Consider the following 24,519-nt stretch of genomic DNA (forward strand, 5'->3'; position numbering starts at 1 on the left):
TGGGTCACTTCCTGTCTGGACCAGGAGGCGGGCACAGGCCTGAGAAGTGGTTCCTGACAGGGAGTGAGCTCAGAGTGGGTGAGGGCCCAGGAGCTGTCGGTTGGCAGCAAATGCAGGGGACGAGGCCGGTGTTGCAGGTGTGACTGGCACCCGGGCGGCCCTTGCTGGCAGGCAGGCAGGCAGGGACTCCCGGTTTTCAGGCTCTTCCTGAGCTGCTGTCCATGCCCGGCACCGTGCACAACACTGGAGCTCAACTGTGAACAAGGAGGCTGCCCTCAAAATCCCCAGGGAGTGCATCTTACGGAAAATTATGCAAGGATTCCCAAATGTGTGGCACCAAAATAAACTTAGCATATTTTTTAAATCATTCTTTATTTATTTGAAAAGCAGAGAGACAGGAAGAGACGGAGAGAAAGAAATCTTCTGTCCACCGTTCACTCCCCAAACACCTGCGGGAGCCGATTTGGGCAAGGGCCCAAGTACCTGGGTCATCACTGGCTCTCCCAGGCGCATTAGCAAGGGAGCTGGGTGGGAAGCAGAGCAGCTGGGACTCGAACTTGGTGCCCACATGGGGTGCAACATCACAAGTGGTGGCCCTGAGTGTATCATCTTTTAGTCCCATGTTCCTGTGCCCCCTGGGGCACAGGTTGTCACGTATCACTCGTATTGCGGGAGCTCTCACTGGGTGCCACGCTCTGTCTAGCACTGGCCCATTGCACGGATGAAGAGACGGCAAGTCGTCCATTGTTTGCAGCTGTGGCCATCACTGCTCCCTCCCTCGTATCCCCGGACCCTGGAATCAGGGCTGACCTGTGATGGACATCGCCAGAACACAGCTGATGTGTGCTGGCCTTTCCTTCTTAATTAATTAATTTTCATTGTGTTTGAAAGGTGCAGATACATGGTGTCTGTAACAGCCAGGGCTGAGCCAGTCTGAAGCCAGGATCCCAGAACTCCAGCCGGATTTCCCACGTGGTGATGACAGGGACTCATGTACTCCAGCCACAGGCGTCCCAAGTGGTGCCACAGGCAGAGGCTTTGCCTCCCATGCCACAGCGCCCAGCCCCCAAGCCACTGGGTCTTGAAGTGGTTTATCAAGCTGAGGACTGATACTCCCAGCCTCAGAGAGGTTGAGTGGCTTACCCAAGGTTACACAGCTGCAGGAGGGACCCAGGGAGGCTGATGTCTGGTTGTCACACTCCAGGGACAGGATGCATCCCTAAGCTCTCAGGTTCTGCCCAAGCGCCCTGGGTGGCACCTCTGGAACTCAGTGACCCCCAGGAGAAGCCACTGCGCCTTCCTGACTCTCGGTTTCCTGCTCTGTGCTGCTCCTGCCTTGCAAAGTTGCGAGGAGCCCGGGCGATTGGGAACGTGACAGCCGCTCAGGGTCGGCAGTCTCCCTTCTGTCGTAATAGTGGGTCAAAGCCTCTGTCCCCACGATGCCGTCTCACCACTGATGCACCGCAGGTCACTGCTCCTGTGGGAACCGACCTTGGAGCCAGCGGGCCTGACTTTGAATCCATGCCGGGCAAAGGGGAGTGAGCCACTTCTTCCTCGGAAAATTGGGGGTGTCCCTTCTTGCCAGCATGGGTGCTGGTGGTGCTGTGAGCTGGGTGGGAGCAGGCACGTGGAAGAAACTCAGTTGCACCCCAGCCTCCCTTCCTCTCTCCCTCGATCCCTGCCCCCACTGCTGCCTGTTGTCACCAACGAGACAAGGCAGGCTGAGTGGAGTGACAGTCGGGACAGCTGGGTCGGAAGCTGGAGCAGGACAAAGAGCGCCCCCGACAGGCACACGTGTGCAGGACACTGCTGACCAGCCTTGGAGGAGAAGCCAGGGAGGTGGCTGGGAAGCCAGGAGGCCCGGGGCAGAGGCTCCGGGAGAGTAAAGGGCACCTGCTGACTTCTCCCCCCGCAGCCGAGCAAGGCGAGGGCCCGGCCCAGCTCTGATGAGATCATTCCCATTCTACAGGCAGGCGGACTCAGATTTGAAGGGGGGCAAAACACAGTGAGTGGGGGCCGGCGCCGCGGCTCACTAGGCTAATCCTCCGCCTAGCGGCGCCGGCACACCGGGTTCTAGTCCCGGTCGGGGCTCCGGATTCTGTCCCGGTTGCCCCTCTTCCAGGCCAGCCCTCTGCTGTGGCCAGGGAGTGCAGTGGAGGATGGCCCAGGTGCTTGGGCCCTGCACCCCATGGGAGACCAGGAAAAGCACCTGGCTCCTGGCTCCTGCCATCGGATCAGCGCGGTGCGCCGGCCGCAGCGCGCCGGCCGCGGCGGCCATTGGAGGGTGAACCAACGGCAAAGGAAGACCTTTCTCTCTGTCTCTCTCTCTCTCACTGTCCACTCTGCCTGTCAAAAAAAAAAAAAAAAAAAAAAAAAAAAAAAAAAAAAAACCACAGTGAGTGGACCGTAAGGCCAGGACTGGGGGGTCCCGTCTTTGCCTTCACGGAGCGCCCCCTAGTGGGGGGAGAGAGACAAGCGGCAGGCAAACCAAGTACCAAGTGCTGTGTGGTCACATCCCAGACCTGGGACACCCGCGACGGCTTCCTGGAGAAAGCTGGGTCCCAAACGATAAAGAGGAGCTCCAGAGGTGGGGACAGTGGGGACAGGAGGAGTCCAGGCAGGAGGAGCAGCCCCTCGAGGTCAGCTCAGCTCTGCACGCGTCAGGAACAGGACTGAGGTTCGGCCGAGGCCGGAGCAGCACAGGAGAGGCAGGGCACCAGCTGCAAGCAGAAGGGCTGTGAGCCCGGGAGGGCCTGGAAGGCTGCATGCAGAGTGTCCAGCTTCATTCCCTGGGTGCCGCTGGCTGCACCAGTCTGCTACGCACAGAACCTCCCCAAGCATAGTGGCTGCCAAGAGTGACCACCTACTGGCTCTAGCTGGAGTCAGCCGATCCGGGCTAGGAGCCGCTGGGCTTGGCTCAGGCCGCAGGTGGGCTCTCAGAGGCTCCACGTGTCCCTCCGTCACCGGGACCAGTGCACCACCTTCTCGTGGAGGGGAGGCCCCAGGCCAAGCCGGTTCCCTTCCTTCTCTTACTTCACTCTTGTCACATCCCAGTGCACAGCGGAAGTCACTCTGCCAGACCCAACAGCACCAGGATGGGAAAGCCTGGTCCACCCACGGAGCGGCCAGTGCGGGAGGACATCCGTCCTACGCAGGGACTTCAAAAAGTCTGTGGGATACGAAATTAGAATACACATCTGGGGCCGGCACTGTGGCGTAGCAGGTAAGGCTGCTGCCTGCAGTGCCGCCATCCCATATGGGCGCCAGTTGGAGACCCGGCTGCTCTACTTCCGATCCAGCTCTCTGCTATGGCCTGGAAGAGCAGGAGAAGATGGTCCAAGTCCTTGGGCCCCTGCACCCACATGGGAGACCCAGAAGAAGCTCCTGGCTCCTGGCTTTGGATCAGCACAGCTCCGGCCGTTGCGGCCATTTGGGGAGTGAACCAGCAGATGAAAGACCTCTCTCTCTCTCTCTTCCTCTCCTTCTCTCTCTGTGTAACTTTGACTTTCAAATAAATAAATAAATCTTTAAAAGGAAAATCAGAATCCACGTTTACAGGCAGGTGTTTGGGCTGGTGGTTAAGAGGCCCACTTCCTGTATTGGAGGGCCTGGGTTCGAGTCCCTGCTCCCACTTCTGACTCCAGCTTCCTGCGAATGCGGCCCCCGGGAGGCAGCAGCAACAGCTCAGGTGACAGGGCCTGCCACCCACACCGGAGACCCGGATGGAGTTTCCAGCTCCTGGCTTTGGCTTGTCCCAGCCCCAACCGTTTCAGGTGTTTGGGGCACATACTGGTGGATAGGAGCTCTCTTTCCCTGGCTCTCAAATAAATCTTTTTAAAAAGGCAAGTTTATTTCGATGCAAAAATTGGAAATTAATGTTTTTTTCATAATAGGCCTTTTCCAGAAGCCCTTTGAAGATGCCTCATCTGCGTGAATTTCAAATTATCTTCCACCAAAATACTCATTTTTAAATGGAGTTTTTCACGAGCCGGTCAGCATCCCGTTTATTGTGTTTTGTAACTCCAGGCACACAGACGCCATCTCGAGTGGGAGCCACGTGTTTGGTAACAACGGTGACGGCAGTGAAGGCACAGCGGGCACTGCTGATTAACCCAGCCGCTGTGCACGATGGGTATCATCCGATGTAGTGGGTGAGTGGACAGGCTAAGGCTGAGCACGGGCCTTCTCCGATCCGTGGAGTTGACAGAGACAGAGGATGATTTCTGTGGCTGCCTGGCCAACTCCAGCCTCCCTCAGCTGCCATGCCCCGCCCTGACCACGCCAAGGCTCCAGCCCCACGGCCCAGAGCGGACGGGCGTGCATGCCATGCCGTGCCCTTTGGCTGATGCTTGATGCCGCCTGTGGTGGGGGCTGGGGGAGGGTCCCTTCTCTCCTTCTCACTGTTCTCCCTGCCTCCTTCCACCCTCAGCCCTGCAGCCAGTGAGCTTTCTAAGGAGCAAATGACAGCCTCCTCTTTCCTGCTTGCAGAAGTCACGTGGGTGACACATTCCTGCAGCCCAGCCCCCAGAGTGCAAAGGTCTTTAAGGCCAGTCTCCTGCGTCTCTGCCATCCACCTGGCACCCTGCCGGGGAACCACCGTTCCAGTTTCCCCCAGACTCCCTCTGCATACGCACACACAAATGAACACACTTCTCACTTGTCTGTGTTTTGCACCCATAAGCTTGCATATTTCTGTTTCCCACACTGTTTTGCAACCTGTTCTTCCCCGTCTCATGTGCATTGGAGATTTTTCCACATGGGCACATGCCACGTGGCTCCAGCTTCCTCGACAGCTGCAGGACAGCCTGCTGTGTGCAAAGACGGGGCCGGGCAACCCTCACCCATCCCTGTGCTGACGGATGTTGGCGGCGCCTGACCTCGTGCTGGGCTGGGCTCAGTGCTCAGAGGCACAGCTGCTGAATTGGAAGGCCAGGGTGACGGTAACGTAAGAGCTGCCTCTGGGTTCTCCTGCACGCTCCTGCAGGCTCCCACCGGCAGTGCGGAGCGCCTGCTTCCCCAGAGCCTCGGACGAGCGGCGGGCAGATGCACGGGTGTTTCCCAATCAGACAGGCATAAATGGTCTTGGGCTTTTTAAATCCTCTGGTTGTATCCCCATCCTCCAACCTCCCCACCCCGCTGCCCGGGGCAAAACCTGGCTTCTTTGGGCAGAAGGGGGTGGGCACAGCCCTGTCCTTTCTCAGGTTCACTGTCAGCTCGGGAGGGAGACACGCACAGAGCTCATGTCGCAGTGCTCCCGTTCCCCCAGGAGTGAAAAGGGTTCAAGTCCTTGCTGCTGAGAGAGTTGGGAAGGCGTGCAGAGCACGTGGGCCGCAGGCGCCCCGGGAAAGCTGGCTGTCCATGAGGGCTCCTGGCCTCCACGGGAAGGGGGAGGAGCTTGGGCTCTGGAAGGGGGCAGGTGACAGTCCTCTGCCTGTGCATCCTCACAGAACTCAGGCCGACTGCTGTGCCCGAGCCGACCAAGGGCATCCCACCAACGTGTGACGGCTCTAAGACCAGGAGCTGCGCATCAGTAGCACAGGTCGGTCAAGGTCCTATCCATGGCGGTCAGGGCTTCTGGGACCCTCTGGCCCCGACGGTCACAAGCACAATGAAGGGGGGTGCATTTGCAGGCAAGGAAGCAGCCAGCAGTGTGGCCCCCATTCCCGGAGTTCCTATGTTGTGACCCACACCCTCCCCCAGCCTTGTCCTGGCCCTCGCCCCTGGGAGGCGGACGGATCAGGCGTCCTGCAGGGCCCCAGGGGACAAGGACAGATGAATTCTGAGGCCAAACAGCTGTGCAGCTGAGAAGGCCGCCCCCAGGGTGAGCTGGCCTGAAGCCAACGTGCTGTGTGCTCTTCCTATTTCCTAGGATGCTCAACCCTGGACTGGGAACCCAACCCGCAGGAGCGTCACGCAGGTCCCAGCAGAGCCACATGGGTGCCCGAGCGCCCCAGCCACTGTGGGGGGAGGTGGCAGTGGCACAGCCTGGCCCCCTGGGCCCTGCCCGCCACCCTCCAGGCACCCTGAAGACAGAGGCAGGTGGAGATGGGGAGGCAGAGGAGCTTCGCCTTAAAAGCAAGAGAAGGGGCAAAGGGAATGGCTCCCTTGGTCTGCATGCAAATAGTATGCAGATGAGCCCGCCTCCACATCCAAACCAGGTCATTGGGAAGGTGTCAGGACAAGGACTTTTTCTAGGCACCTTCTGGGGTGTCCCCTCCCCCGCCCCGCCCACCTGGCCTCCTCCAGGGAGCACCACCCCTCTGTAGCTGTGGGCACCTGGCATAGGACACCCCCTGCCGAGGCGGCCTCTCCCATCTAAGGGCTGCCAGAGGGCTGTGTGCCCAGGGCTGGCCCTTCCCCTGGGCCACGACACTCAGGGCTGGGCTCAGGGGGCTCCCGTGTCACAGGACGACGCTCCATTGCGATGTCCCCTGCCGGGACCAGAGTGATGGAGCCACACGCCACATGGAACACGCCACACAGTTCATTCCCCAAATGCCTTCAACAGCCAGCACTGGCTGCACAGGAGCCTGCAACTCAGTCCAGGTCTCCCATGGGAGTGGCAGGGACCAGGCAACGGAGCCGTCACCTGCTGCCTCCCAGGGTGCATTAGCAGGAGGCTGAATCAGAAAGGAACCTGGGACTCACATTCAGGCTCTCCGTGTGGGACGCAGGCGTCCCAAAGTGTGTCTGAAGCGCTGCTCCGACCCCCAGCCGCACGCTTGGTAAAGCCAGATACAGACTGAGCCGGGACTGAGCCCTCATGGTGGGAAAGCAACTCCCAAGGCTGGGGTTGGGGCTGCGAGGCAGAGCTGCACAGCTGGGGCCCCTCCCCGGGTGCACGCCTGGCACAGAGCACTGTGCAGTCCTTGTGCAGGAACCTAATCTCCACGCCCACCCTCCCCAGTGCAGACGGGGCGCGGGCAGCGGGCAGCGGGCAGCAGTGGCTGACACGGGTCTCTGGGTTTGCTCAGTTTCTGTGGCTGTCATAACAAAGTACCACAGATGGGTGCTTTGGCCACAGACCAAAGACTTTAGACGAGTGCTTGTGCCAGGGTTATCGCTGGATGCCTGCACCCATGGGGCAGGGCCTGGATTCTGCTTCCCGACTGCAGCTTCCTGCTAATGCGCCCCCCGACAGGCAGCGGTGGCAGCTCAAGAACTTGGGGCCCTACCACCCACACGGGGGACCTGGATTGCCCCAACCCTGGCTGTTGCATTCGGGGTGTGAACCAGCAGACAGAAAAGCTCTCTGCCTCTCTAATAACAAATAAAATGTCCCCCTGCCCCCCCAGAAAAGGCCAGTGCCTGGTGCATCAGTCATCTGAAGGTGGCCCCAAGTGCCTCAGCTCCCGCTGGGTGCCCCGAGCGCTCCGGCCCTTGTTCCCGGAGGGCGGGCACCCTCCACCCACCCCACCTCCTTCCAGGTCCCGGGCCCTCCCTGTTGCGGGGCTCTGATGGGCTGCAGGCAGTCGTCGCGAGTGTGGTGGCACCGACGCTGGTCAAGTGCCCGTGTAAACGCGGCATCAGCAGTGTCACTGCACTTTATCAGGAACTATCTGCCGTGAGCAGGCGGCAGGCACGGGCCACCCCACACACCCGCAGAACTGGGTCATGGAGACGGGGGCTTGGGTCTGTGAAGCAGGTTGGGCAGGGCTGGGGCCCCACAGCTCCCAGGGGGGTTCTTCGAGGAGCCCCAGAGGCTGGGTCCTGGGTAGGACATGCAGAACCCAAAATTGGGTCCCTGTCGTCTGCGGCCAGGCACTGAAGGGCCTGGGTGAGGCCCGCCCACCGCGCCTTCCTGCGCAGGCGCGAAGGGAGACCCAGGCCAGCGGGCAGTCTCCGCGTCTTGTGTTTCAGTTTCCACGGGCTGGTGGGGACACCCAGGCCAGGTGTGGGCGTGAGCCCGCAGTGACGACGGGAAGAGAGCAGTGCCGAGGCCCAGCCCCACCTGGCGCCAGAGGAAGGCCGCAGCGTGGACAGCGCGCAGCGTGCACTGCTGGCGCCGCTCCCGGCGCACGGAGGCCCCGCGCGGGCTAGAGGGAGGCTCCGCTGGGCAGGGGGATCTTGTAGCCGCTGCGCAGGAGCACGAGGCAGGCGCCCAGGCCCAGGGCCCCCGCCAGCAGCACGGCACCCAGCGCTTTGAGGAAGGAGGTCCTGGTGCGTGTGAAGGAGCCGGGCGCCATGACGCCGAGCAGCGCCGTGCTGACCGTGAGCGTGTAGAGGATGGACACGGCCGTGTTGAGCGCCACGATCTTGCCGAACTTGGCGAAGGGCGCGATGATGCAGAAGAAGAGTGGCACGGTGGCGATGACCGTGGTCAGCGCGCTGGAGACGATGGCCACGCCCACGTGCCGCACGGCCTCCAGTGTCCGCCACTGGCGCTGCGCGCCCGCGTCCTGCGGCCAGAGCGAGATGGAGGGAGCGCTGGGGCTGGCGTCCTGGTCGGCCCTGCGCCAGCGGCCCCGGCTCCCGCGCTGTCAGCGGGTGACCGCAGGGGCGCGGCCGTGCGAGTTAAGGCAGCTCTGGTCACAGGGACCGGGGCGTTTGCACGTGGGTCCGCGAGGTGGGAGCCCTGAGGGCACTGATTTTGTTCTTTTGACCCAAAGCAAGCTACACGTGTTAACTGACACAATTTTTAAAGATTTGGGAGTTATCTTCACACCAGTGCCAACTACGAAAGAAAAAAGGCAAAGCAACCCTGGCGGCCGCAGCGCTGGCCCGGGCACCAGGACAGGAGCAGCAGGCAGAGGGGAGGGGCCGTGGCCTTGGGCACAGCTGCCTCAGCCGCCACAGCGCAGCCGCTGCTCCCAGGGCTGCAGAAGGGCACAGAGGCTGAGGGGGCCTGAGCGGGAAGCCTCCGCGTTCATCCTCTTGCCTGGCCCCACCCCCTCCCTCTTAGCTCACCTGGGGAGACTGAGGCTGGGGAGCGTGCACGGAGCTGCGAGGGCCTGGTTGCCCTTAGAGTCTGAGGCCCTGGGACCTTGGCCGGCTACTGGGGTGTCCCGTTGTTTTGGGGGTCCCCCAAGCTGCGCAGAGGCAGGAGGAGAATCAGGGGGCAGGCAGGGGCTCACCTCGTCCTGGTGGGGGGGCAGGTTCTCTCCAGCCAGCAGGTAGCCCTCGACCAGGTGGACGCAGTAGTCCACCGAGGAGCCGACCAGGATGGACAGGGAGATGGCTTCCACAGCGCCCATCTCCCAGCCGCTCCAGTACATGATGGTCACCACCAGGCACACGATGCCTGCGGGACGAGGGTCTGAGTCCCAGCCCCACCCGCACCGCCCTGGAGGAACCTGGGGAGCAGGAATTCTGGGTCCTGCCCCACTTCAGGTGACAGGAGGGACAGGCAAGACCAGGGCCACAGAGAGGGGACAGGTGCGGCAACAAGACACCAGGCTAACACTGCTGGGGGCGGGGCAGGGACACTGGCCTGTGGGTGCCGTCCCAGGAGCCACTGTCACCGCAGTGCTTTCCTGCCAGCCAGCGTGGCCGGGAAGCCTTCTCTGGGGAGACTTGTGGGCTGGAGGCTCCGGGCGCTGCTGCCTGTCCCTGTCCCTGCCGCCGCCACGCCCACCGCCCACGTACCCAGGATGCTCAGGAGCACGGGCAGCAGGAGCAGGATGTGGGTGGTGAACACGGCCACGGCCGCCACACAGATGAGCAGGGAGAGCACCAGGCCGGACAGCGCGCTCTGCACTCCTGCGGGGGGCGGGGAGGGGCTCAGGTGGCTGCAACCACCCTGCCCACCGTTCAGGGGCTCCTGCGGCTGCGTGGCCGGCCAGGCTGGGCCACCAGCTGTGCCACTCTGGGCAAGCCACCTGACCCCTCTGGCCTTCATTTCTGCATCTGTAAACCAGGGGTACCAGCCAGACCTACCCCAAGGGAGTTTAGGAGCCAGCGTGACCAGGCCCTCAGCACAGGGCCTGGCGCTAGAAGGGCTCACAATGCAGCTTACACACAACGGTCACACTTTAGAGAGGGCGGCCAGGTGCCCCAGACAGGGCAGGACCCACCCCTGGCCACTGAGGGGCGTCCGGCCGCTGCGTCACCCTGGCTTCCCAGGGCCCTTGGCCGTGCCCCAGCCCCGCCCCTGCTTGCCTATGATCTCCATGAAGATTTGCTTCCAGTGCTCGCAGGTCTGGAAGCCGCGGCGCAGGGCCGAGCCCTCGGGGAAGGCCTGCAGCTGCTGCTCCAGGAAGCTCTCCCAGCGCAGGTAGTCCGAGTAGGTCTGGAAGGAGGACTTGCCCTTGTACGTGGTCTGCGGGCGACATGAGCTGGTGAGGCAGGCGGGGGCTGTGGGCTGCTCGCCCCTCCCACCACAGCGAGCTCCCACCGGCCTCTGGGGGCAGCGTGTGGCTCCGCCAGGCTGTGGGCAGCCACCTCCCTGTCCTTTCCCAGGGCCACCACCTCCAGCTCCCGGAACCCCTGTGCCCCCGTGTCCCACCGTCTGCACAGGCCGGGCCCGGGCCTGCACAGCCAGCTCCCCAGCCTGCAAGCCTGCTCGGGCTCCTGTCATGCCCCCGGTGTTTCCCCATCACGGTTTATCACTGCCTGGCCACCCAGCCCCCAGAGGGCGCGCGCAGCCCACCAGGGTCAGCGCCCAGCCCCGCCCTGGAGGAGTCAGGCACTTGTCCCGCTCCGGAACTTTCTTCCGTGTTCCCTCACTGAGCCAGTGCTGCTCTCACTGAGCGTGAGCCAGCGTGCAGCCTGTCCGTGCCCATGCGCGCGTCTGAGAGGTCACGGGGTCAGCGTGAGCAGGGACACCCGGCGGGAGGCTGAGCCTGGCCAGGACCTGGGGCTTGGGCCTGGACTGAGGCCCGCTCCGCCAAGTGCAACAGGACCCTCCCAGCAGGACTGCGACACAGAAGAGCAGACGCTGTGGCCGGGCTGGGCGCAGGCGGGGGCACAGGTGCAGGGTGACGGGTGTGGCTGGGTCAGGCCTCGAGCTGCGGGTGTGAGTGGCGGAGATGCAGTCTTCCTGTGTGTGCTGCGCGGAGTTCATAAACAAAGCTGGCCGAGCGGCCTGAGCTCCGGCCGGCGTCTGTGGAGCCTGGGCCCTCGTGGCTGGGGCTGGCGGTCCTGGTGCTGGTGCAGCAGGGGACAGCGATGCTGGAGCCCAGGCCGGCAGCAGCGCCCCACGCGAGTCAGTCCATTTTTCTCACTTCCCAGTGCTGTCCCAAGCTTGCTCACATAGTCACGGGGTCTCCACTGCTGCTGGGGGCAGGGACCTCTGCCCCTGCTACAGATTTGCTCCAGGACCAGCGCACCCAGCAGAGGCAGCAGGAAGAAAGCTCTGCCAAGCCTGGGAGCCAGGGTCAGGGCCAGGGCCGCCTGGAGGCCCCGGTCAGGGAGGCGTGCGTGTGCATGTCCGTGTGTGCAGTGTAGAGCCCAGAAGCACAACAGGCGACAGTGCAGGGGGGATGGGCGGGATGGGCAGTCCCTGGCCTCCAGCCTGCCCTCCCCTGGCCACCTGGGGGAGCCCCACCAGGCTCCATGGCCCAGACCCCAGCCTTCCACAGTGGCAGAAGGGGGCATCCTAGACTCCCGCAGCCCCTCTATCCCCAGAGACTAAAAAAATGACACGAACCCTGGACCTGGGGATGGGGGCGGTGGCGGCAGCAGAAGTGGTGCTGGCTGGCGCCTGTGGGCTGCAAGGGCACAGCTCCCCTCAGCGGGCAGGCGGCTGTCCGGGTAGGACACTGACACTCACTAACCACGCGACCACGGGCAAGCCTCTCCACCTCTCTGGGCCTCAGTGTCCCCCTGCGGGGTGCGACCCTGGAGGCAAGCAGCATGCGGGGCCAGCGGGCGCCCGGGCTCACCGACTCGAAGGCCATGGAGATCCACTGCACACGGCCCTCCCTGACGCCCACGGCCCCGTGCGACAGCTGCCCCGGCAGCAGGTTGGGCTCGGGCAGCTCCTCGCACTCCGGGTGCAGCGTCTGCAGGAAGGAGGGGATGCTGTAGCCTGTGGGGAGAGGCCAGAGCGGAGTGGGCAGGGGCCCGGCGCTAGCCCACCACACCCGTGCACGCGCGCTCACTGCTGGCGCTGGCACTGGGAAGCCCGCCGTGCCCATCTGCCAGTGGGGTGGACACCGACACCTTGGGCCTCCCGGGGACAACCCCGGCCAGGCCTCGGCCAGCCCCCACCCCAGCCTCACCCCCAACTTTACAAAAGCTCCTGCTGCACCCCCCACCCCCACCCCCAGTGACCACCGCACCAAGTCCCACTCACACACAGGCCTGTTCCCTACCCGTGCAGACACACTCAAGTGCAGACTTGTGTCCGCAAACGTGTCCCTCCCACCTGGCCCGGACCCCGCGCACCTGACGGCAGGCACTGGGCCCCGCCCGGCTTCACCAGCTCCGAGTTGCCGGCGATGGCTTTGCACAGGCGACACAGGTGTCCGATCTCTTTGAAGAGGTCAAAGCTGCCATCGTAGACGACACTGCCCTTTCGCAAGGAGACACAAGCAGGCCAGGGCCACTCAGTGAGACGAGGACTTCACCATGGACCACCCACCCTCAGTGGCCCTAGCCCCGGCCCCCTACCCATTGCACGGTCACCCCGGCCCTACCAGCACCTCTGCCTCTGGCAGCGCCCACCCCGCTTCACCTGCACTTGGCTTGCTCCCACACCCACAGCTGCCTCTGTGCCAGCCGCTGCCCCGTGCCCTCCCTGCTACGCTGCTCCCAACACTCAGACTCGCTCTGTCCCCCACCCACCTCCACCCTGCCCCCGACTCAGGCCCCGACTGCTGTGCCTGGCGCCCAGCCAGATGGTGGCTTCTGTGGTGCACCTGCCCACCAAGCCCTCCCACCACACACTCTCGGCACCTGTTCTGTGCCAGGCAGTCCCAGCCCAGCCGGCACCTTCCAAGCTGTGCCCCCGGGGCAGGGAGGGAGGCCTCACAAGCACCGTGGCTGTAGCTGGCAGCCAGGGCTGCGGGAGAGGCAGAGGTTCGCCTGCCTGTGTCTCCCCCATCTCCAACGCGCACCTGAGACTGCCAGCCTGGGCCCCCAAATGTTCCTGGGTTCAGGGCAACTCTAAAGGGTCAACCCCGTGGGGTCCCGCTTGGGCTGGCTGAGCCACCAAGAGCCAGGCGGGCACGTGTGCAGCTGGGCGGGCAAGCCCTCGGGCACCAGCCCTGAGCGGGCCCGGCAGCCTACCGGGTCCCCGATGACATGGTTGTCCACCTGCCGCGTGCGGTTGATGCCGATAATGCCAAAGACTACAAAGACCATGGCCCCTGTGTCCACGAGTGGCCGCACCGCTGGCTTCCCGCAGCCCGTGTTCACGCAGGGGTTGAAGCCGAAGGTGGCCGAGAGCCGGGCCTTGGGCGCTACAGGAGGGGTCAGAGCTGTCAGGGAAGGTGGGGCCCCGGCTCCCAAGGTCCCCCACCACGTGTCCCCCACAGTACCTTTCTCACTAGGGACATAGAAGAAGCCTTTGGTGGGCCCGTCGGGGCTGGAGCTGAGCAGGCAGCCAGGAGGGGCCAGACACACGCGGCCGTGGAATGGGGGCTTGTGGGACTGAGCGAAGTACAGCTTCCTGTGGAGGCAAGGGCGGCCAGGAGGCCAGGGGTCGGGGTCAGGGGGGCCAGTGCAGCCGTGTCGAGGCACAGGGGTCTGCAGGCTGCGCTAGGCCTGCCCCTGCCAGCACTGAGCTCCTGGTCTCAGTCTCTCTGCAGGTGGCAGGAGAGGGAGGGGCAGAGGAGCCCAGCGGCTTCCAAAGAGGCCTCTGGGGAAGGGCAGGGCCCCTCGGTCAGCGGTGGTAGTCCCTGCTCGAGCCTGGCCTGCACCGGGACAGCCAAGATGGTGTCTGAAGCAAGGGTTCCACGCTGAAGCCGTTGCTGCCCTCTGCGCCTGATGCGGCTCAGGGGAACCCCCAGACTCCCTGCCTCCAAACCGCACCCCTCCTCCCCACGCAGTGCTCGGTTTAATACCCTGAAGCACCTCTGCCAGGGGCCACCGTCCCCCCCGTGTCACAGGGCAGGACTCGGCAGGGCCCTGAGCGCCGGGCGGCCTCTTTTTGAGCACGTGTCCCCGTCTGCTGTGACATCGCCCTCCGCCTGGTCGATGCCTGTCTCCCGCTGGACAGCCCCGGGGGCGGGAGCCATGTCTGCCTCGCTCCCCACTGTCCCCAGCCCCAGCACAGCACAGCAGTCAGCGCTCAGTGCTTATCCAATCAGTGAGGGGATGGGGTTGCGGGGGCAGACTTGCCAGCATGGCCTCCTTGGACAGGAGCAGAGAGGAAAGCCCAGAACATGGGAATGAAAGTGGGAAGAGACGCTGCGGCCGGCCTGGGGGTCCCAGGAAGCACAGAGTGCAGCCTCCTGTCCACAAGTCCACTTCCGTCCTGGCTGGCACTAGGCAGGGGCTGAGTGTGCAACCGCCCGCACCCCTCACCTTGCATTATGTAAGTATTTTCTGAATGAGTTACATGTTCAGAGTGGATAAGGGCGTTGGCGGAGAAGAGTGTCCTCATTCATTCATTCATTCAGCGAGCATGACTGAGCCCTCACTGTGTGTCTGGGGCTTAGCATGGACACAGTTAAAGGGCCACTGCAGGAGGCAGATGTGTGAGAGGCAAGGAACAGTGCAGATCAGCAAGAACTCAGCAATGCTGGGGCCAGAGGGAGTGGTGGGTGAGTGTGCAGAGACTGGGCGGGGCAGTTCCTGACAGGGCGGGAGCTCAGGGATGGCCCAACCAATTAGAGACCTGAATCTTGAGAAGTCAACCACATGAGGAGCTGGGCAAGAGCCTGATGGGCAGAGGACAGCACGTGCAAAGGCCCTGAGGTGAGCATTCGCTTAAGGAGCAGCAAGAGGGCCCCTGTGACCCCTCCACAGCCATCAGGAGGGACATCAGTAATAGTGAGGGGGGCAAATTCCAGGCCTGGTCCCTTAGCCAACGTTCCCTGCTCCCCAGTCCTGGGCAGAGAAGCATCTGACCTGAACAGGGGTGTCTTGGAGGTGCCTGCTGGCATCTCCCATGAGACAGAGCCTGGGCACAGGACAGCGAGGGGAGGGCACTCCCATGCGGAGGGCACTGGCATCATTACCGCGTGTGCTGCTGCTCCTTGGCGGCCACGTAGAAGCTGAAGTCAAACTTCCAGCCCCGCTTGGCGTCACAGGCCAAGGTCGTCACCATCCACTTGCGGGAGGGGCTCGCCGCCTGGAGCAGCCCTACTGTAGACATACAAGCGGTCAGCTTCCTGGTGAAGTTACCGAAAGGCGCTCTATACACCTAAGCAGTGGGTTGACAGAGAAAGACACGTGACTCGGGGAGGCTGCCTCAGTGGGCCCGGCCTCGGGGGCCGTCCCCTCCCTCCTCGCCTGTCCCGCCTGTCCCAGCCCCGGAGTGGGGGACAGAGCCCTGGGCAGAGGCTCAGGGGGCCTGGTTTGAGTCTGCAAGCTGAACCAATCCTTCCCTGCCTCTCTGGGAGGCAAAGTTCACCGAGTGTCTACTCTGTGCAGGCACTGGGCCGGGTCCTGCGGGTGCGGCAAGCGCCATGGGCACAGTCCCTGGCAGCAAGGCACAGAGGCCGGGCAGGGCTGCGGTTCTCAGGCTGGTGCCACGCCAGGGGCCACATGCGGGGCACAGGGGGGTGAACGAGAAGGGCGGCCGCCAGCCAGCCAGGAGCTACCGCTGCCTCCTTCACCCCCGTCACAGCAGAGGGGTTAAGTCATCTCCCCAAAGACAGAGCTGTCTTCGGACTCAGACTGAGGCCTGCTGAGCCGGGAGCCCACGCCAGCTCACCCTGCAGGACCCCGCCACAGGCCTGGCTGCGGGAGGTGGGGGTGGGGACACTGATCTGCCCGCAGCAGTTTCGTCCTCAAAGCCCCTGCTTCCCGGAGGCCCCTCCCCGTGGCTGTGGCTCAGCGCACAGCAGCCCAGGCTCACCTGGAAGGAGGGCACCTCTCCGTCCCCGGAGGACACGGCCTGCCAGGGGGCGGGCAGGCTGGCGTTGAGGGACAGCCTGTAGACAGCAGGGTGGCCTTTGCTCTTCACTCTGGAGACGTACACGGTGCCTGGGGCGTCTAGGGACAAGCAAGGGGCGGTCACTGCAACCGGCCTCCCTGGACCCCCGATCCCGAGCAGCTGAGCCCCAACCTGGCCCTGGCCCTCTCTCTGCACAGCTCAGGGGAGACGGAGGTGGTCACAGCGGGGCGGGCAGCACAGGTGGCAGGGATGCTGGGAAGATGTGCTGGGGACGGGAGTCCGCGGCGTGAGTGGCGGGGCTGCTGCTGGCGGGGACGCTGGGGAGGACGGGGCTGGCGCCACGAGGCGGTAAGGACAGAGGGTCCTGCCTTGGGGGTTCCAGTCCCTCAGGGCCCTGCCACACGCAGTGCCAGCTTGCAGGGCTCAGGACGGCCCCGCCTCCGCCCCACCCCCGGCACACCACAGGCCAGGCTGTTCTGGCCCGGGGGAGCTGCTGGGCTGGTGGCCGAGGCCCCTGGGTGCCCCACAGGACACTCAAGGATGCGTTCCACCTGTTCCCTGCTCAGGCGTCCGCTCCCAGCCCCAGGGAGGAGCTCCTGACCCAGCACTGACCCTGTGGGGCGGCCTCGGGCCGACCGGCCCAGGGCACTCCCGGGCCTGGGCCTCGCTTCTTCTTCTCCAGGGAGGTCCGGATGTTGTTCTGCAGGCTGCGGGGCTTCTCCTGGAACAGACCTGCCCCCACCCCCGCTCCATCAGCCACAGCAGGGCCTCCCCGGCCGGCCCCGGGGCTCGGGAGTGGAGGGGGCGGGGAGGGTGCTCTCGCTCTTCCGACCCACCCCCCTCCCTGCCACGGGCTGAGGATTCAGCACGAGGTCATCGCGGCTCACACGTGGTGGCGGAGTGGGACTGACCACAGGCAGGCCTGGTGGCTCCCATTCTCGCCCTGCCTCAAGCAGCGTGGCTTAGCTTGTGTGTGTGTTTAACTGAGAGCTCACTGTAATCCCAGGTCATTATCATTCACCTTTTGACAGAAGACAAAGCAGAGGTGACCTGCACAGCACGTGACCGTGACCCGCAGGGCCCCCTGGGAGCCTGCATTTCTGCCCTTCCCAGAGTTCACCAAGAGGTCCCTCTAAGAGCAGTTCAGAGAGAAGAGGCGCAGGGGCTGGGCCTGGCTGGGGACCCTGGGACCACAGTGGGGCTGAGGTCCTGGGGCAGGCAGAGGCCTTGTGCAGCAGAGGTGCTGGGGCCAGAGCCTGTGCCCACGCGTGGGGGAGAGGAGCTGGGCACGTGGCCGGCGCTGGCTCCGATCCATGAGGGACTCTCGGGCACCTCTCTGTGCTACGGTCAATTACCACGCACTTGGCGAATGTCACAACCGAAGGGAGGGCCAGGTTCATCTGAACACCGCCCTAATTAAATGGAAGCAATTACTGCGGTCAGGTCAGCGGATCCTCTCCCGTGAGCTGGAGGCTCTCGCTCAAGTGCCTCCCATTTGCTCTCTCGCTGCCCCAGGCGCGCTGTGGGGCCCCACCCCTGACCGCAGACTCCCTGTGTGCAAACTCAGCGGCTGGACGACACCACACGGCAGGGCGACAGCTCCCGCTCCCTTCCTCGCTCACCCTGGCACCTGCTCCACCACCAAGTCCCGTGGAAATCGCCTAAAAGCCCCGGCTCCTCTGCCACTGTTGGCTCGCTGGCCCCGTTCCCCACGGCACCACTCCACACGGCACCCAGGGACTCAGCTGTGGCCTAGCCCCACCCCCACCCCAGTTTCCAGTGACAGGACAGAACCCAGAGTCCTCACTGCAGCACGGCTCCTGCCTGGACTCCTGCCCTTCCCTCCCCTCCCCCAGCCCTCCGCCCCGTGGCCTAACTCCTTCCCACACTGCCAGCCTTCCTCAGACCTCACCTCCTCCAAGACGCCTTCCGAGGCACCATGCTCCTCCTCGGCCTACACTCACGTCTCCCGACAACGGCTCACTCCCAGCGCTGGGATGTGGCCTCCCTGAGCTGGAGAAGTCTGATGTTCTGCCCACAGACACCGCCAGAGCCAGTGCACGGCCGCACCCAGGAGGTGTTTGTTCCACGAGACGTGGGGACACGGAGGCTCAGAAGCAGGAGGGAGGTTCCTGAGGCCACACGGCGACGGGGAGCCCAGGTCTTACAAGTCCAAGGCTGAGAGCCTGAGACCTGGACACCGGGGAGGGCCGGGCCCCTCACCTGAGCAGGTGATGCACGAGATGCCCTCGGCACTCAGGTTGTACTTGAGGTCCAGCAGCACCTGGATGTTGGTGTCGGGCCGGAAGAGCAGCGGCGCCCGGCTGGCGGGGCGGAGCCGGCTGGCGAACACTAGGGAGAGGATGAGGATGGAGACGAAGAGCCCTGCAAGGAAAGGACACCGTGCTAGGCAGGGCCGGGCCCCACGCCTGGGCAAGAGCTCTCTCACTAGGGGTGACGCTGCGGGTGGCGTGAGCTAGGGGCAGCTCCTCCAGGCTGGGGCAGGCTGGGACGCGTGGTGTCGCTTGGATCTGACCGAGCCATCGCCCAGCCGGCACTCCGAGCACCGAGCAGTTTGTAAGGAGCGGCACACGCACTTGACGGCTGACGGCCCTTCAGGTCTGTGGGGCACGCTGCACGCCCTGCACGTGGCCACGACCTGCACGGCTGCTGCCTTCCTCGGCTGCCTCATTCGGATGCGGTTCTTGGGGGGCAGGCTTGCCAGCAGCCCAGGCCACGCAGTGGCAACATGGCAGAAACAGGGGTCAAACGCGGCCAAGCTGGGGTGGATGTTGAGCCCAGTGGTTACGACACTGGAGGGTTTGGGTTTGATTCCTGGTTTCCACTCCTGACTCCGCTTGCTGCCGATCCAGAGCCTGGGAGGCAGCAGCGAGGGCTCAAGTAGTGGGGTTCTTGCCGCCCACACGGGAGACCTGGACTGAGCTCCCAGCTCCTGCCTCTGGCCCAGCCCTGGCCGCTGCAGGCCAGGGCAGCGGACTAGCAGATAGGAGCTTCCTCTCTGCCTCTTAGATAGGTAAAAACCAGCACACAGAGCCTCAGCCAAGCTGGTCTAACTCCAGAGCCAAGCACGAAGACTCCGCTGTCTTGGCCAGCATCACGGCGGCCACATAGCAGGTGCCCAGTAAGTAGGTGATTGTGGCACCAGCCGCATCTGTGCAGGAAGAAGTGAGGCTGAGAGAGGGCAAGGGACTCTGTGGGAGGGGCGGGATCCCACCGCCTGCATGGCCATGGGGGGAGTCAGCCCCTACCCCGAGCACTGGAGAGGAGCCCACTTACCCACAATCACCCAGCGGCTCTTGATGGCTGACCACAGGACCCAGTGGTGCAGCAGCTCCTGCAGCTGTATGATGAGGTGGCCCCGGCTGCCCCTGTCGGGGGGAGGCTGCAGGCCCACAGGAGGCACAGACACCAGGGACACATCTCCGAGCTCCAGCGACACTGCCAGGCAGAGTGAAGCTCTGTCATGGCCCACCTGGCCCTCACCCTCTCCAGGAGGCTCCAGTGCTGCAACGGGCACCCACGGGTCTCCCCACCCAGCCCTGCGGGGGAACCCTATGGCAAAGGTCACTCGCCCAGCAGGGGCAGGCCCAGGGCCTGTGCCAGCTCTCACCTTGCTCCTCCTCCACATTCAGCAAGGGGATGTCGTCGTCCAGGTAGGGTATGGGACCCTGGGCAGGGCTGCCTCCGCCCCGCTCGGGAGTGGCAAACACGTCCCCAGGGAAGTGCAGGGAGCTCCGGTGGCCGCACTTCTGGTGGCAGCTATGGAGAGAGCGGGCCGGGGCGAGCCCCGGAGGCCAGAGACCAGCTGTGGTGTGACGCAGCTCTTACAGGATGGGCTTCAGAGACTTCCGGGAGCCGGACACCTGATTTCTTGCTAGTGCCACCCACCATGGGGCCCTCTAGGGAGACAAATGGGGACAGCAGGTGCTCCCCAGGGAGAGGGGACAGCCACACACGGTGGCCCAAGCTTCAAGGGGACCAAGCAGGGGACATCCTGCTGTGGCCTGTGGCCTAGGGAGAAAGCCAGTAGGGGAGCAAGCCCGTGGCTGAGGCTTCAGTGGGCGTGGATCGGATGTGGGGGAGACAAGGCCTGCTCGAGGACAACACTCCCCCCGCGGACGCGTGGAGGCTGGTGCCAGGCGCTGAGAGCCCTGGGCGCTACTCTGCTGAATGCACACAGGACTCCTGCACAGGGACCACACCCATCAGCAAAGGGAACCAAGACACGGAGAGGCCAAGTGCAGAGGCTGAGGTTGGAGCCTGCGTCTGAGCAGCTGGGAGGGCCACGGCGCCCAGGAGGGTCACTGGGGAAGACGCAGCCGAGGCTGGGACCTCCCCAGACAGTGGACAAAGGTGCCCTTTCTGAAGACACCTGACTCCCGTGTCCTGAGGCTGCCGTAGACACGGTCCAACCTGTGCCCCCAGTGCAGACAGTCGTGCCTCAGCCAGGGCCTCCGTGCAGTACCCAACCTGCACCACTGCACAAGGCAGCCCCGAAGGGACAGGGTGGGAATGGGGGAGAACTGAGGAGTCCACCCCAGGCCCAGGTCCAATCTCCTTGTCAGGTCCTCCTGTTCTCAGTCAGGTAAACAGTCGTGGGCCCCAAGACCTCTGCATGCCCTGCCCCAAGCCCGGAGACCTTCGCTTGCTCAATACTCTCAGCCCCACGCAGCCACCAGGCCTGTTCCACTCTGTCCCCTCCCTGCCCGCAATCTTCCCCAGCCACCAGGCCCATGAGCCCTCCACCCCTCCTCTGGACCGCCCGTTCCTCTCTGCACCTGCTCACTGCACCTGCACCACAATGAGAAGAGGAATGATGAGTGTGGGGCGTGAGTCAGCTTTCTTGGATCTCAGTCCTGGCTCTGCTGCCTACTAAGTGGGCAACCTTGAGAAAGCTGCCCGGCGTCCCTGAGCCCTGCTTTTCTCATCTGTAAAATGGGCATAATAAGAGGAGCCAGCTTCTAGGGGGCTGGGGTGGTTGCAGTGAGCTAAGGTCTCCCACAAAAGTGCAGTGACTTCCTGGCACACAGCAGTGGGCACAATGGCTAGGCTGGGGACATGGGTCTCCTCCTTCCCGGGTCCCCCTGCCTAGCCCACGGCTGGGCATAAGCAAGGTGTTCACTAAAGAACCCCAAAGGCTTTGGGAAGAGAGGGTGGTGTGCTGAGTGGCCCCCGAAGGCCGTCGTGGCTGCGTGTGAAGAGGAGGACGACTCCCGGCTCACCTGGTCTGGCAGGAGCTCTCCAGCGGCGCCAGGTAAAGGCTCCAGAGGCCCAGGGCCGCGGGCATGGTAAAGAGCACGGCCAGCCAGCAGCAGGACACGATGAGCGACATGAACAGGCCGAAGTCGTGCACGGCTGGGATCTGGAGATGGGGAAGTGGCAGGAGTAGGGGCTGGTCAGGCTGGAGACATGGCCAGATGGAGGCAGGACACGGATGCCCAGGCCGCTGGGACGCTAGCCCCTGGCCTGGGGCGACTCTGGATGCCAGGGCTGGGCCAGGAGGCAGAGCAGTGGAGGAAGGGTCTCCCCTGAGAGCAGAGGCTCTGGTCTCTGCAGCCCATGCCCAGAGCTCCAGGAAGCTTGGTGTTTTTTTTTGTTTTTTTTTTTTTGTTTGTTTTGTTTTGTTTTGTTTTTTTTTTTTTTGAAAGGCAAAGAGAGAAAGAGCAAACAAGTGCTGGTTCACCAGCCAAATGCCTGCAACAGTGCAACAAACAGGGCTGGGCCAGGCTGAAGACTTGAAGCCAAGAACCCGGGACTCCATCCAGGTCTCCCACGCAGGTGGTAGGGACCATGCACAGGAGGCACCACCCACTGCCTCCCAGGGTCTGCACGAGCAGGGAGCTGAATCTGAAGTGCAGCAGCTGGGACTTGAACCGGCACTGAGATAGGATGCGGTGTCCCAACAGTGGCTTCACCTGCTGCGCCACAACACCCTCCCCTCAGGAAAGTTTCAAATGTCCTTTCGTTCGGAAGTGGGGTTACTACGAATGACCACCAGTGACAAATACTGTCTGGGGTGGGCATTTGGCCTAGCAGCTAAGACACAGGTTAAGACGGTGCTTCCCACATTGGAGTGCCGGGTTCCATACCTGGCTCTGGGAGGCAAGGGCGATGGCTCAAGTAATTGGGTCCCTGCCACCCTCACGGGAGGCCCGGATGGAGTTCCTGGCTCCTGGCTTAACTCAGGCCACTCATGGATACTGTGAGTATTTGGGGATTCTCTCTGTCTCTTCAACTGACACACACACACACACACACACACACACAGTTTGTACTCGTCTTCCCACTTGTTAACTTTGGACAATGAGTGATGAGCAATGAAAACAGGATCTAGAGACTTAGCAAGTACCTCGAGCCAGGGCCGTCGGCCACAAAGGGGACGGGAGGGAAGCAGAGACAGGGCGGGGTGTGTATGGGAGGGAGAGAGGCCAGGGCCGGCGGGGCGGGCCTCCCACCTGGGAGAAGACGTTGGCTGCATAGGCGGCGGCCGTGGTCAGGGAGGTGAAGAAGGTGGCCTTGCCCGCCGTCTGGATGGTGTGGATCATGCGCAGCTGCGGGTCTTCCAGGTGCGTGGCCTGGCGGTAGGTGTTGATGAACACGAAGACATCGTCCACGCCTACAGGAGGGAGCCCCGGGCCCGGAGCGCAGTCGGGATCATTCTGCTGCCCTCAGGGTCAGCCCCAAGCTACGTCCAGGCCAACTCTGTGGCCCCTCCTGAGAGGCCAGGCACCAGGGAGTTCTGCGTCTCAGCCCGGAGCTTGGGCTACCCGCCCAGAGCCCAAGCCCCGCCCCCGGGGTCCTTGCTGCCATCCCACCCCTCCTTCCAAATCCTAGCCTCCTCCTCACAGCTCCTCAGCGCCCCACCACCCTCGCCTTCGTTCAGGGCATTTCTGCTCTCTCCGCACTCCATGGACCAAGCACCCCCGACACACACACTCACATTCCACCCCCCACCCAAGGTGGGCAGAGCTGCCAAGTGGGAGGCCCTCAGCCCGGCCACGAAGCCCACTCACCAATGCCCACTATCACGAAGGCCGCCACCCCGTTGAGGATGCCCAAGTACTGGATGCCAAAGACCACGTGGTACAGGAAGAGCGCCACCAGGCAGCTGAGGCCGATGCTGGCGATCCCGAAGAAGGACAGGAACACTGGCGGGGCAGAGGGGGTCCCTCGCGATCACACAGCCCCTTCGCGTCTCTGAGCTCGGCTGGTCCCACCTCCGTCCTCCCCACCAGGTGCCTTCAGCGGCCTGTCTGTCTGTGGCATGGGAGGAGGTGTGCCAGTCTCGACTCTCCATGCAACAAGGCTGGGCTGGAGGCCCGAGCGGCGATCTTCCTCAGTGAGAGAACTCTGGACTCTACGCATTTAGGGTCAGACCCCACACTAGAGGTCCCCAGGGGGTCTGTGAGGTTCGCCCAGGGCCCTGCCACCTTACACAGCCTGGCACACAGCGGTCGCCTGGTGACAACCGGCGGCATGGATGAGTGGGCGCCTTCTGCACTTCTGGAGGGGTTAACATCTCCTGCTCACTTGGGCAACACAGGCTAGTGAGAAGCAGCTGGTGTGCCCGGGGAGGCACTGGGGGAGCGGGACCCGGCGGCAGACGGGCAGCCGACCTGGGGCCACGACCGGTCTTGGAATCATCTGAAAGGGAGAGCCCAGCGCCCCAGACTCCCCAGCCCGAGGTGACTGGGTGATCGTGGGGGAGACGGTCACAGGTCATCGTGGGGGAGACGCTCACAGGTCACTGAGTGGGGCCCGGGCACGGTCCAGCTTGCCCCGACCCTCTGTCTGGACCTCCTGCCTGTTCCTGGGTTGGAAGACGATTTCGGAGCAACCCCACGGCCCAGATCTGACACAGGCAGATTCAAGACTTCTCTGGTGTTTCCGTGAAGTCAGATTTCGGCACGCTAGGAGCACACTGGGGGCGGGGACGCGGGTGGCTCCCGGCGGGGCCTACCTGAGCAGGAGGTAAGGATGTAGACGAGGGCGGCGATGCAGCTGCTGCTGATGAAAGCCAGGAGCATGTCGTTGTTGAAGGTCCTGCGCACCTCGTAGTCAAACAGGTCCGTGCCCCCGTACAGCACCTGGACCTTGCTGGGGAGGGAGGCCGGGAAAGGGGAGACACGGGAGGACACCCAGTCCACCAGTGGCTCTCTACCTGGGCCGCAAGTCAGATTCCCCCAGGCGCGCCATACGTCCTGACGGCCAGGCCAAAGAAAATCAGACTCCAGGCGAGTGAAATCGGAATTTCTGGGCGAGGCTGAGTGCACAGTGGCTTTACGTCTCCCAGGCAGTTCAAACGCATGCCCAACGCTGGGAACCACGCTCCACACGGACAGCCATGCGTCATGGCTGGGTGCTACGTCATCCTCCGATTCTCAATTATCCATGGCAAAAATTCTAAACTCAAACTGGCTTCCTGATGGGCAGTTCTGCACTTCTACCTAGTGTGTGCTTAACACAAGTTATTTTCAGTACGGAAAACATAATCAGGCTGGTCAAACAGTGGGTTTAAAAATTTATTTATTCATTTGAGAGCAAGAGAGACA

At 63.4% G+C, this 24,519-nt stretch overlaps 1 protein-coding gene across 7 annotated transcripts in view; it reads right to left on the reverse strand.

Annotated features, from left to right (window-relative positions):
• Nucleotides 1-2,393: 2,393 nt before the first annotated feature.
• DISP3 (dispatched RND transporter family member 3) overlaps nucleotides 2,394-24,519 on the reverse strand; it is a 57,694-nt gene continuing 35,568 nt past the window's right edge. The window contains exons 4-21 of one of the 7 annotated variants that reach the window (XM_070077053.2): nucleotides 23,928-24,064; nucleotides 22,981-23,115; nucleotides 22,423-22,583; nucleotides 21,190-21,329; nucleotides 19,578-19,726; nucleotides 19,244-19,405; nucleotides 18,170-18,298; nucleotides 16,559-16,678; nucleotides 15,908-16,044; nucleotides 15,066-15,250; nucleotides 13,422-13,552; nucleotides 13,171-13,343; nucleotides 12,328-12,454; nucleotides 11,823-11,942; nucleotides 10,099-10,258; nucleotides 9,586-9,699; nucleotides 9,075-9,241; nucleotides 2,394-8,399 (exon numbers count right to left, since the gene is read on the reverse strand). In XM_070077053.2, the coding sequence (XP_069933154.2) occupies nucleotides 7,549-8,399; nucleotides 9,075-9,241; nucleotides 9,586-9,699; nucleotides 10,099-10,258; nucleotides 11,823-11,942; nucleotides 12,328-12,454; nucleotides 13,171-13,343; nucleotides 13,422-13,552; nucleotides 15,066-15,250; nucleotides 15,908-16,044; nucleotides 16,559-16,678; nucleotides 18,170-18,298; nucleotides 19,244-19,405; nucleotides 19,578-19,726; nucleotides 21,190-21,329; nucleotides 22,423-22,583; nucleotides 22,981-23,115; nucleotides 23,928-24,064 (3,298 nt within the window). In that variant the 3' untranslated portion in view covers nucleotides 2,394-7,548. Of the gene's footprint in view, nucleotides 8,400-9,074; nucleotides 9,242-9,585; nucleotides 9,700-10,098; nucleotides 10,259-11,822; nucleotides 11,969-12,327; nucleotides 12,455-13,170; nucleotides 13,344-13,421; nucleotides 13,553-15,064; nucleotides 15,251-15,907; nucleotides 16,045-16,558; nucleotides 16,679-18,169; nucleotides 18,332-19,243; nucleotides 19,406-19,577; nucleotides 19,727-21,189; nucleotides 21,330-22,422; nucleotides 22,584-22,980; nucleotides 23,116-23,927; nucleotides 24,065-24,519 lie in introns of those variants that run through there. The other 6 variants (XM_070077052.2, XM_070077054.2, XR_016210264.1 and 3 more) reach the window with 6 other exon arrangements.

This window comes from Oryctolagus cuniculus, chromosome 7 (assembly GCF_051225735.1).
Source record: "Oryctolagus cuniculus isolate XC-2025 breed Fujian yellow rabbit chromosome 7, ASM5122573v1, whole genome shotgun sequence".
Taxonomy (NCBI): domain Eukaryota; kingdom Metazoa; phylum Chordata; class Mammalia; order Lagomorpha; family Leporidae; genus Oryctolagus; species Oryctolagus cuniculus.